General features: G+C 36.9%; 1 protein-coding gene across 2 annotated transcripts in view; it reads right to left on the bottom strand.

Moving 5' to 3' along the window:
- LOC109560541 (UDP-glucuronosyltransferase 2A1) overlaps positions 1 to 13,194 on the bottom strand; it is a 57,773-nt gene extending 44,579 nt beyond the window's left edge. Inside the window, exons 1-2 of one of the 2 annotated variants that reach the window (XM_070791556.1) lie at positions 13,048 to 13,194; positions 7,878 to 8,647 (exon numbers count right to left, since the gene is read on the bottom strand). In XM_070791556.1, coding sequence (XP_070647657.1) covers positions 7,878 to 8,593 — 716 coding nt within the window. In that variant the 5' untranslated portion in view covers positions 8,594 to 8,647; positions 13,048 to 13,194. Of the gene's footprint in view, positions 1 to 7,875; positions 8,648 to 13,047 lie in introns of both variants that reach the window. The other variant, XM_070791555.1, reaches the window with a different exon arrangement.
- Between the last annotated feature and the right edge of the window lie 562 nt (positions 13,195 to 13,756).

A 13,756-nucleotide genomic window follows, 5' to 3' on the forward strand; every position in this document is an offset into this window, starting at 1 on the left:
AAATCCAAATCAAAACATAATACTCTTCAGGGAAAAGACCCCAGTACATTTTTTTTCTACTTTAAAATGACTACTGGAAATCAATCACTATGCAGATAATACACACTCAGATTTGTCTCATTTATAGCACTTTATTTTACATTAATTACCTATGCTTGGTGAGTCCCTTGTTCATGTGAAAATCTGAATACTATGGTCACACTTTTTTTAGAAGGTCTACTGTTTTTTCTGTTGAACTTAATATATTTTCATGACTATTGTTATTATCGATGGCATTAGTTTTTAAAGGTTACTCATCTAAGTATTCATCTATAAAAATACATTGTTTATTTATATAAATCTAGTATATAAAGTGGAGAAGGCAATGGCAACCCACTCCAGTCCTCTTGCCTGGAAAATCCCATGGACAGAGGAGCCTGGTAGGCTGCAGTCCATGGGGTCGCTAAGAGTCGGACATGACTGAGCGACTTCACTTTCACTTTTCACTTTCATGCATTGGAGAAGGAAATGGCAACCCACTCCAGTGTTCTTGCCTGGAGAATCTCAGGGATGGGGGAGCCTGTGGGGCTGCCGTCTCTGGGGTCACAGAGAGTTGGACACGACTGAAGAGACTTAGCAGCAGCAGCAATATCTAAAGATCACAGGAAAAAACTGTTTGCTTTTATAGTGGCCACAGAGTAAAACTGTTGTTAGTAATAGGTAATATTTATGGATTATAGTTAGCATTTTTACTGGATTAAAAAAGCTACATTATTATTTCCCTAAATGTTTCCCCAGTTTTTGTGGTAGCTTTCCTGTTGTTAATATAAACAAAAATAAAATTTACCTGGATCAACTTCAAACAAATGTATCTGAAATCTGCAAGAGCTTTTTCTCACTTTCAGTTAAAGTGGAGCTTTCTTAGGACCAGAAAGCTATCCTCAGGCAGATTGCCCCATGCAATGGAGTCACTTGGAGACCTATGTCTAAAGGAATAGCAAGCTGCCTCATGATAATATGGCCAAATTAAACTCCATCTGGCAAATTAAACTAGGAGAGAAATAGAATAGCAGATTTCAAAACTAAATACATTGAAAGGAAGACGAACAGTACCCAAGAAAGTTTCATCTTAAAAGAGTCTGAAAAATTGATAATTTGTTTTAAAGGAAAGAAAAATCCTTCTAAATGCTTTGGTGTTAGAAACACTTGTTTGAAAATTTTCTCAACCTAAGAGATACATGATTTGATTTTAACATGTTCACTATTTCTAAGCTTCAATATTCTCATTTGTAATTGTAGATTTTTCTTCAAAAGTTCATTAAAGATTAAGATATCTATTAAATGTGAAGCACTCACCACACTGTACAGTGACACAGAAGAGATCAACAAATATTACATGCTATTACTATAATGATATTCATGAGTTTGAACCAAATATTCAATGTCTGAAATAAAAGAGGTAATTTCCCCATAATATCCAATTTCTAGCAATTAGAAGAGATTAAGGACTCACTCTGAGGTTCTTACAGCATTCCACTGCCGAAAATAATCTTACATTTTTTTACTCCATTTATTTACTCAGGTGTGAAAATTTGAGACCTGAGTGGATATGTATTTTTCGCAAAGATTTTGATTAGAGCACTCAAGCTAAAGTAAAAGATAAATTCAAATTACAAGTTGGAAATAAGTTCTTTATACATCAGTTCTGTTCACAATCCTCATTTATCATTCTGCATGTACAAAGTCCACACAAAAATAAATTCTTTGTTGTATCAGTACTTTTCTTTCTTACCTGGCCTTTTGAACATGACCGTTCAAGTCCCCAGACTTAAGAATATTGTGTTTTAGTAAAACGAACTTTAAATAGTCATTCTAAGTCGGAAAAGTGTAATTTGATTAGAAACATGATATTATCAAAATTAGAGGAGAAGAATATTTTTAGAAATCGTCATTACATTCGCATGAATAGATTGCTAAGAAAGATTATTCTAATGTCTTAAGACAGGGAAAATAGTGTGGTTTTATTACCAGTATTAACTTACAAACACAATATAATGAAATGTGATTTTGAGATTGCTAGCATGGGGAAGGTTTATAAGGGATAAGTTCACCAACACAAAGAACATCATAATCCTGATCATTATTATCCCAAGCTTGACAATGAGTAGTTGATAAAAAACATAAATGATGAGATGAGAATGCAGACATGTATCATGACCAAGGAGCTCTAGATGTGCATTCCTCTAGTTCACTAACTGAGATGCTGCACATGTTCAGATTTCATTGTTGCTTTACTACATACATGAGGGGTTGAAGAGTTTTCAAACATCTTGACAGCTTTGTTGCCTCATGAAATTGCCATTCCTTTATCCTCTTCCTTAAATTTTAAGGTCCCGTTTTAGCCCTAGGATGTTGACCATCTCTTTATCTTCATTGGGTAGTTCATGATCACCACAGTAGCTGTGCTTATTCTCTCTAAACATTAGAATAGGTAGATTTTTATTTAGATTCCAGGAGAGAAATATCTGTCTTCCTTTCAATTTGCAGGCAACTATTTAACATACCCAGAAGAAATGATGAACCAATTATAACTGACATCCCTCTTAATACTTCTCACCCATAAACCCACTCATATATGGTCAATTAAGTTATAGCAAAGAAGCCAAGAATATACAGTGGAGAAGACAGTCTCTTCAATAAATGGTGTTGGAAAAACGGCATAGCCACATGTAAAAGAATGAAATTGGATCCCTATCTTACATCATGTACAAAAATCAACTCAAAATGGATTAAAGACTTTTATAGTTTGAACTGAAACCACAGAACTCCTGGAGGAAAACATAGGCACTAATCTCCTTGGTATAGATCTTGAGGATACTTTTCTGGATTTTTTACCAAATGCAAAGGCAATAAAAGCAAAAATAAACATGTAGGACTGCATCAAACTAGAAAGCTTCTGCACAAAAAAAGTAAAGTGCCAACAACATTAAAAGGCAACCTATCAAATGGGAGAAACATTTGCTAGTATCTGACAAGGGGCTAATATCAAAGTATATAAAAACTTATAGAACTTAGTAACAAAAATACATACAATGTGACTGAAAATGGTCAGAGGACCTGAACTGACATTTTCCCAAAGACATTCTGATGACCCACAGAAACATGAAAAAGTGTTCAAAAGCACTAATCATCAAGGAAATGAAAAACAAAACCATGATGAGCTATTACCTTACACTTCTTAGGATGACTGTTATCAAAAAAATAAAAATAAATAAATGTAGGTGAAGTAAGGGAACCCTTGTGCAATGTTGGTAGGAACATAAATTGGCACAGCTCACTATAGAAAACAGTATGGAGGCTCCTCAAACAACTAAAGATAGAAGATTGGATCGGATCAGATCAGTCACTCAGTCGTGTCCGACTCTTTGTGACCCCATTAATCGCAGCACGCCAGGCCTTCCTGTCCATCAGCAACTCCCGGAGCTCACTGAGACTCATGTCCATCGGGTCAGTGATGTACCATATGATACAACAATTCCACTTCTGCATATTTAGTGAAGGAAATGAAGACTCAGTTCAGTTCAGTCACTAAGTCGTGCCAAACTCTTTGTGACCGCATGAACCGCAGCACGCCAGGCCTCCCTGTCCGTCACCAACTCTCGGAGTTCACCCAAACTCATGTCCATTGACTTGGTGATGCCATCCAACCATCTCATCCTCTGTCGTCCCCTTCTCCTCCTGCCCTCAATTTTTCCAGTATCAGGGTCTTTTCAAATGACTCAGCTCTTTGCATCAGGTGACCAAATGATTGGAGTTTCAGCTTCAACATCATTCCCTCCAATGAACACCCAGGACTGATATCCTTTAGGATGGACTGGTTGGATCTCCTTGCAGTCCAAGGGATTCTCAATAGTCTTCTCCAACACCACAGTACAAAAGCATCAATTCTTAGGCACTCAGCCTTCTTCACAGTCCAACTCTCACATCTATACGTGACTACTGGAAAAACCACAGCCTTGACTGGACAGATCTTTGTTGACAAAGTAATGTCTCTGCTTTTCAACATGCTACCTAGGTTGGTCATAACTTTCCTTCCAAGGAGTCTTTTAATTTCATGGCTGCAGTCACCATCTGCAGTGATTTTGGAGCCCAAAAAAATAAAGTCAGCCACTGTTTCCACTGTTTCCCCATCTATTTGCCATGAAGTGACAGGATCAGATGCCATGATCTTAGTTTCTGAATGTTGAGCTTTAAGCCACCTTTTTCACTCTCCACTTTCACTTTCATCAAGAGGCTCTTTAGTTTTTCTTCAATTTCTGTCATAAGGGTGGTGTCATCTGGATATCTGAGGTTATTGATATTTCTCCCGGCAATCTTGATTCCAGCTTGTGCTTCTTCCAGTCCAGCATTTCTCATGATGTACTCTGCATAGAAGTTAAATAAGCAGGGTGACAAGATACACCCTTGACGTACTCCTTTTCCTATTTGGAACCAGTCTGTTTTTCCATGTCCAGTTCTAACTGTTGCTTCCTGACCTGTATACAGGTTTCTCAAGAGGCAGGTCAGGTGGTCTGGTATTTTCCACAGTTTATTTTGATCCACACAGTCAAAGGCTTTGGCATAGTCAATAAAGCAGAAGTAGATGTTTTTCTGGAATTCTCTGGCTTTTTTGATGATCCAACACATGTTGGCAATTTGGTCTCTGATTCTTCTGCCTTTTCTAAAACAAGCTTGAACATCTGGAATTTCATGGTTCACTTACTGCTGAAGCCTGGCTTGGAGAATTTTGAGCATCACTTTACTAGTGTGTGAGATGAGTGCAATTGTGTGGTAGTTTGAGCATTCTTTGGCATTGCCTTTCTTTGGGATTGGAATGAAAACTGACCTTTTCCAGTCCTGTGGCCACTGCTGACTTTTCCAAATTTGCTGACATATTGAGTGCAGCACTTGCACAGCATCATCTTTTAGGATTTGAAATAGCTCAACTGGAATTCCATCACCTCCACTAGCTTTGTTTATAGTGATGCTTCCTAAGGCCCACTTGACTTCACATTCCAGGATGTCTGGCTCTAGGTGAGTGACCATACTGTTATGATTATCTGGGTCATGAAGATCTTTTTTGTACAGTACTTCTTAATATCTTGCCACCTCTTCTTAATATCCCCTGCTTCCGTTAGGTCCATACCATTTCTGTCCTTTATTGAGGCCATCTTTGCATAAAATGTTCTCTTGGTGTCTCTAATTTTCTTGAAGAGATCTCTAGTCTTTCCCATTCTGTTGTTTTCCTCTATTTCTAACTTCAAAAAATATCTATGGCCTATGTTAATTGCAGCATCATCTACAATAGCTACATGTGATATCACATTTTTATTTAATCATTGATGTTGTTTTCATGTCTTAGCTACACACACACCAACACACTCCCACACACACACACCCACACACACACACACACACTGATATATTATTTAGGCATAGCAAAGGAGGAAATCCCAAACGACAACATGGATGGACCTTGGACCTTGAAGACATTGTGCTAAGTGAAATGTCAGACAGAAAAAGACAGATACCATAAAATATTTTTACGTTTATATCCTAAAACTAATAAAACCTTAACTCATAGATACAGTAGAACATATTGGTGACTGCCAGAGATGAGAGTAGAGGATAGATGAAATAGGTGAAGGAGATCAGAGGGTACAAATTTCCAGGTTAAAATATTTAGATAAGTCCTGAGGATATAACACACAGCATGGTGAGTGTGCTGCTGCTGCTGCTGCTAAGCCACATCAGTGCGACCCCATAAACGGCAGCCCAGCAGGCTCCTCCATCCCTGTGATTCTCTAGGCAAGCAATGCATGAAAGTGAAAAGTGAAAGTGAAGTCACTCGGTCGTGTTTGACTGTTCCCGACCTCATGGACTGTAGCCCACCAGGCTTCTCTGTCCATGGGATTCTCCAGGCATGAGTACTAGAGTGGGCTGCTATTGGCTTCTCTGCACGGTGACTATAGTTAATAATAATAAACTGTATTGTATATTTGAAATTTGCTGAAAGAGTTGATTTTTAAATTACTATCTCAAGGAGAAAACATTGTAACTATGTGCTGGCTGATGTTAACCAGATTCATTGTGGTGATCATTTAGGAATATATACAAATATCAAATCATTATGCTGTATATCTGAAAGTAATTAATGTTATATGTCAATTATATTAAGCTTCCCAATTGGCTCAGTAGTTAAGAATCCACCTGCCAGTGCAGGAGACGTCAGAGACACAGTCTTGAATCCAGGCTCAGAAAGATCCCCAGAGAAGGAAATGGCAGCCCATTCCAGTATTCTTGCCTGGAGAATCCCATGGACAGAGGAGCCTGGCAAGCTACAGTTCACGGGATCACAAAGAATTGACACCACTAAGCATGCATACATGTCAATTATTATCTGAAGAATAAACCATATTAATCTCTTCCTTGTCCTTATTAATACTCCATACCAATCTGTTATCACCTCATTAATTTTATCTAATAAAGAAGTATTACAAATTGATTGGTCACTAGCTCCTAGAATCTTAAAATCCTTTTATATGTCAACTCATTTAGTTCTTTCAATAGCCCTCTTATCTGGATAAATAACTGCAGGTACAAGGAAGCTTAATTACACCTCCATGGTCACACACTCCTGATTGAAAACTGGTTATCATAAGCCTGTTCTCCTAAATGCATTATCTGCATTGTTTTTCTCTTTATAAGCTACTTCACTCGTGCATGCACTTATCACATCTTTCCAGGAGTGATGCAATGGCCTACATCTAACAACCTTTCATTCAAGGTCCACAACTATCTAAATATTTTACATAAAATACAGTTCAATCATAATGCATTTCTTTAAACTTTCCCACTACTTATTAGCTAAAAACAAAAATTTTTAGCATAACACACTAGAGGCTTTGTAAATACATATTGAATAAATTCATTCTTGCTGTCTTGACATCTCCAAATTTATTCCTCATGCTTCCTGACTTTTACACTTTGACCTTCATGAATACTGAATACTGAACCATCAATAATATCCAGCACACATATGCTGTTTTAAGACTCCACAATGTTGGGCACCTTGCTTCCTTCCTTACATTTAGTTTTCAGGAAAATTCCTGAAATTTCATTTTGAGATGGAACACCTCAATTCTGAAGTTTTTAAAATACCACTCTCTTGACACATACCACCTGTCTCCTTTATATTTTTTCCATAAGACATTAGAGAACTTGAAGAAACTTCTTTGGCCAATCTAATACTATCTCTGTCCTTTATCCATATTTCCATTACTCACATCATTTATACTGTAAATATTTATTTTTATGTCTAGTTTCTCCGCTTGACTGTGAAATCCTTGAAGCCAGGAACTTGACCTCAGCCCTTGTTACAACCTCTCTATCTAGAGAGTGTCTAGAACACAGTAGGAAGTTTATGTGCAACAATCAAACATTTTCATAAACATATAATGTTTTTAAACACACACACACACAAATGTTTATACTGGTAATGGACTTGTAGAAAGCTTAATTTCTTCCAGGTTTTTCCACATCCCACTAGAGTTTCTAGGCAATTTCTGTTTTCAATACAATATCTAAATGAGAATTTAGCCCTATTTTTAAACTTTGGTATTTGTCACAAAATGTTATCCATAAAAGAACTTATTTGGTATCTTCAAGTCCATAAAATTAGAAAACAGCACATTGTAGTCCCAAAGCATAGTGTCTTTTATCTTCATTTTTGATAGCAAATGATAGTAATAGATATTAATCAACATGTAGGGTTGAAGAAGAATAGCCATAGGGAAACAGAGAAGAAATGATACAAAGCTCTGTTTGTTAAAACTTAATAATAAAAATGCAACATACCCAAAGCTTTACTATAGTAGGAATCCCACGATTTCCACAGAGTATTAAACATGTAGTCCTGTAGATGGTAGGAAATGAAATTTCTTATTCTGTCAGTGAAAGACATCTGGTCGGTGAGTTCTGATAAAATAGCAGGAACATAGGAAGGAGGGTATGGTACCTTCCCACAGTGTTTTTCCACTGTTGAGGCTGGAGAAAACCTCAAGGAGTAGATAAATGGTATTCCCAATTTTAAAGCTATTATATCACCACAAGGAAAGACTGGATCTGATACCAAGACTTCAAATTTGCTTTTCTTCAGCTTTTCCATTAGCTTTTCATTTTGGAGAACACTGTCACAGATTTCTCTAGACACCATGTGGAAGTCCTTGATGACTTTGGCCATCTCTTGATAGAATCTCCAAATAGTTAAAGGAGATGGTCTGTGTTCCATCCAGGTCAAAATAAAGTCCTTGATCACTCCTTCTATTCTTTCTTTGCCAAAGGGTACCTCGTATATTTCAAATATCAGAGATGGGTTAGTGGTCGGGGTGATGCAAAAGGCACTAGAAGCAACCAGGACAGTCACATTATGCCCTTTCTTAATCAGCTCATCTATAATTATCTTAATATTTAGCCAATGACTACCTTCCATTGGCCAAATCAGAACATTCCCACCGAAAGTGGTTCCTAGGAGACTTATCTGAAGAGACAACAGTAGAATGATCTTGTTCAACATGATGTTGCCTGATGTAGACGATTCGATGAAGTGTGACACAAACGAATTTCTCTGCTTTTTAAACAAAAAGGAAAGACAAATGATTTCTCATTTTTTATCCAAAACTTCTCTATAAAAATGACATTAGTTGTGGTAGCTCTATAATCATAATTTTATGACAATTACAGATTAATTGTGTCATTTCTCAGCCTGGTGCTTTAGCTTTGGTTATGAATCTTGCTCTCTTATGCTTTTCTTGAACTTGATCCTTCAACCCTTCCTTTGCATCTTATAATTGTTAAATTATTACTATTATGCTGCTTAAAGCTACTGTGTATTTCAACTCTCCACTCAGACCTAGGTACCAAAACTCCAGATAGAGCCAGAACTTACTAAAAAATGTAGAGTTGCTAATGCTATGCTGCTGCTGCTGCTGTTAATATTTAATATATATTTTATAGTGTCACTATCAACAATTAAGCTTTTTAAGATTTTTTAATTACTAATAGATAATGTTAGTCACTCAGTCATATCTGGCTCTTTGCAACCCCATGGACTATAGTCTTCCAGCCTTGTCCATGGAATTCTCCAGGCAAGAATACTTCAGTGGGTTGCCATTCCCTTCTCCAAGGGTTCTTCCTGACACAGGGATCAAACTTAGGTCTCCTGCATGGTAGGCAGATTCTTTACCATTTGAGTCAGAAGGAAAGCCCCATTAATAGATAAAATTATTGCAAGGAATACTTACAAAATGGAAAGTACAAACAAATATAAGTGACTGTAATGTTAATTGGTACTCTAATAATATGTTTAGGAAAATATTTTATGTTAATGAATCATTGACAAAAATTTACTAAATAAACTACTTAAAAGTAATATATACAAACATGCTGACAGTATATTAATAAAATGTGCAATATAAATTTGTGTAACTCACACAGAATAATGCAAAATCAAGTCATCCCAGTAAAATGATCTCTATGAAAACTGTGCATATGTATATGTTTATGAATAAGTAGAGGTGACTCATTTCGTTTTAATAAATCTATCAAAATTAAAAATCCTATATTTTTTAGTGATGTCACTTCTGAGCTCCACATCACCAAAGATAATATGTAGTGAAACAGCAACTACTTTATTAAAACAATTGCTACATTTTACAAAATGCTATTCAAAGCTTAGGAGAAAGCAATGGCACCCCACTCCAGTACTCTTGCCTGGAAAATCCCATGGATGGAGGAGCCTGGTAGGCTGCAGTCCATGGGGTCGCTATGAGTCGGACACAACTGAGTGACTTCACTTTCAATTTTTACTTTCCTGCATTGCAGAAGGAAATGGCAACCCACTCCAGTGTTCTTGCCTGGAGAATCCCAGGGATGGGGAAACCTGGTGGGCTGCCTTCTCTGGGGTCGCACAGAGTTGGACACGACTGAAGCGACTTAGCAGCAGCAGCAGCAGCATTCAAAGCTTAGCAGAGTGATAAGACAGTTCATGGGATGGATTTCAGTTCAAGATTCTGTGCAGTAGGATTTTATGGTATGTACATAATATCTGGCTGCTGGAGTCCTCCTGGTCCATGGTCACTTTCCTGGAGACTTTAAAATAGTTGATCCATTAGGATGAACAACTGGTCACAGTGTACTGCTATTTTGTTCATTTTATTCACTAACAAGGAATCAGATCCAGTTTTAGGCAACTAAAATATTGTCTTTATTCAGGTTATATGTGTTTATTAGATACCTACTAGGCATAGAACTCCCTACTAGGCAAAAGATGAATTGAAGAGATACTTACAGTCTTACATTCATCTTACAGTCTTTCAGAGGAACATGAAAAAGTTGTGTACATAAATGTAACAAAAAGCAGCATAGTATATTAAAGCTGTGCATGTATGCTGTCACCTCAATCTTGTCTGACTCTATGTTACTCTATAGACTGTAGCCCACCAGGCTCCTCTGGCCATGAATTCTCCAGTCAAGAATACTGGAGTGGGTTGCCATGCCCTCCAGGGGATATTCCTGACCCAGGGATTGAATCCACATCTCTTATGTCTCCTCCATTGGCAGGCGGGTTCTTCAGCACTACTGCCACCTGGGAAGCCCATATTAAAGTCCACAGGATATATTAAAAAAGTTCAATTTTAGAATCAGTTAGGCTGAAAATGGGGTTTCCCATGTGGTGCTAGTCGTAATGGTGGTGGCATGTGTTGCCAATGCAGGGGATGCAAGAGGCTTGGGTTTAATCCCTGGGTCTGGGAGATCACCCAGAGGAGGAAACGGCAACCCATTTCAGTATTCCTGCCTGGAAAAATTCCACGGACAGAGAAGCCTGGCAGACTGTAGTCCACCAGGTCCCGAAGAATGAGACACCACTGAGCACACACACACCACACGCACACACACACCACACACACACACACACACAGGCCAGAAAATCCTAGCGTAACAGTGTGCTGCTTAGTATTTATGAGACTTAGATTTTTTTTATCTAGAAAATGAAAATTAAAAACAACTTAAGATGCTTTTGTGTTGTAAAGTCATACAATAAAATAGATAGTAAAATATTTTTAATATATAATAAATGAACAACTATACAATAGACACTATAAATTATGCAAGTATAAATGCAATGTATAAGATAAATACATATTTAAATAAATAAAATGATGCTGATTAAACAGCAAGCGTAGTGCCTGGAGAGAAAGACATGTTTAAAATCTATTAGCTTTCTCTTTGAATTCCTTTTCTTAATTAAGGAAAATGCTGAGTATCTTCAGATGAAACAATGCAGGTCATCAAATAAATATTTCAGAGCTATACAGAGTAGAGACTGTTTTCAGACGGGGTGATACAGATAGGAAGTCTTATGAGAGATGAGATACAGGACTCTCATCTTGGAGTTAGAAGTATCTGAACATTAGTGTTGAGTAATGTATACAAAAGAAACCACTCATGTCATATACTTTCTGGCTTTAAATAATGTGACAAGTATTAAGACATTTGTCAAAGTACTGAGGTTAAATTTTAGATTTGTTTCTGTTCTTGAGCTAATACAAAATAAGTGAAGAAATTATATTGATCATAGAAATTTAAAGAGGTTGTAAAAATATTTTTTTTCCCAATGTGAAGATCTGAAAATGTGATTTTAATTATTTTGACCTTAAGAGCATTGAAAAGCTAATACACTCTTTCCAGAAAATTTTTGAGCAAATACAGCTAAAATATGATTAATATATTTGTCAAATCAATTGAATTCAAAGAAACAGCTAACAAATGTAAACAAAGGTTAGTATGTACAAGTATTTTTATCATGTTGCTTTTCAGTCGCCCAGTAGTGTCCAACTCTTTGCTACTCCATGCACTGCAGCATGCCTTTCCTTCACCAACTCCCAAAGTTTGCCCAAATTCACGTTCATTGCATCGGTGATGCTGTCCAGCCATCTCATCCCCTGATACCCCCATAAATGATGATAATAAAATCTGTGCTTTACTTAATTGCATAAAGGAAGTAAGCATAGTATTTATATCAAAATTGGTTATTTTTTACACAACAGGATTTTCTTAAAGAAACTTAAATTTTCTTTTTTTAATAAATAGATTTGACTTTGCATAGTTATTTGAGGTTTGTGTGGGCTTTCCTCATGCCTCAAATTGTAAAGAATTTGCCTGCAAAGCTGTAGATCCGGGTTTGATTTCTGGGTCGGGAAGATCGACTAACCACTCCAGTATTCTTGATTGGAGAATCCCATGGACAGAGGAGCCTGGAAGGCCACAGTCCATGAGGTCACAAAGAGTCAGACACGACTAAGTACTAACCACTTTTACCTCATTTGAGATTTATTTGAGATATGTGCATATTATCTGATATAAAAAATTCACTGCACAATATTAAAAAAACAAAATACCCAGCAAGGATGACATCTTAATCTTTATTCATCTTTTACCTTAAAGAACAAAGTAGCCACTTGTGAGAATCACCTTTGCTTTCAACGTACATTAGCATAAATCTTATTTGTTCCTTTTGTGTTGGCTAATGAGGAAGAAATAAACTCTCCACTTGGATTGAAGCTCTAGAAAGGCACATGAACTCACATTTAGATAAAACTTACAAATTGTTGCTCTATCATACAATTCCCTCAATATCTACAAAGTTATTGTGAAGTGTAACACTGAAGTCAAGGTGGGGAGGAACTCTCAAGTTATTTCAAAAAAACCTGAAAAATTTTTTAAGGGAAGTAATAAAACAAACCAGAAGTTAACTATCAATCTTATAATGACTGATACTTTTTAGAAGAAAATACAAAGTCCATGTATACATTATGCATTGCTTGCTGCTGATACTGCTAAGTCACTTCAGTTGTGTCCGACTCTGTGCAACCCCATAGATGGCAGCCCACCAGGCTCCCCCGTCCCTGAGGGAGTACTGGAGTGGGGTGCCATCTGTACTGCTTATTGTAAGATTTAAAAATTTCTTACCTGAAGTTTCCAACCAGAACGTTAAAACCACTCATTTGATTAGGAAGAAGTTGAATAGATAAATGCTAGCTGGATAACCACAAATATGAGAACTATGATCTTAAGTGGAGAAAAGATTATACAGATCATTTTACTCTTTGCATTCCCCACCCATTACATTATAAAGCAGATTCAGTTCGATTCAGTTCAGTTCATTTCAGTCGCTCAGTCATGTCTGACTCTTTGCGATCCCACGAATTGCAGCACGCCAGGCCTCCCTGTCCATCACCAAAGCAGATTAGCCTTTTGTTAAATGTGTATTCTTTCCTTGGTTTCATAGAAACTATTTGTTTTTGCTTTGTTTTTTCGCTTTTTTTTACTCTTCAATCCCTATATTGCCCCTCTCCTCCTTTTCTCTTGCTGCTTGTAACCACTAGTTTGTTTTCTGTATCTGTGAATCTGCTTCTTTTTTGTTTCATTCACAAGTTTGTTGTATTTTTTAGATTCCACATATAAAGGATATCATACAGTATTTGTCTTTCTCTGTCTGAGTCATTTCACTTGACATAATGCCCTCCAACTTGATGTATGTTGCTGCAAATTGCAAAACTTCATTTTTTTATGCATGTGTGCTAAGGCATTTCAATCATGTCTGATGCTTTATGACCCCATGATGTGTAGCCTGCCAGGCTCCTCTGTCAATAGGATTCTCCAAGCACGAATACTGGAG

Source organism: Bos indicus, chromosome 6, assembly GCF_029378745.1.
Source record: "Bos indicus isolate NIAB-ARS_2022 breed Sahiwal x Tharparkar chromosome 6, NIAB-ARS_B.indTharparkar_mat_pri_1.0, whole genome shotgun sequence".
Taxonomy (NCBI): Eukaryota; Metazoa; Chordata; class Mammalia; order Artiodactyla; family Bovidae; genus Bos; species Bos indicus.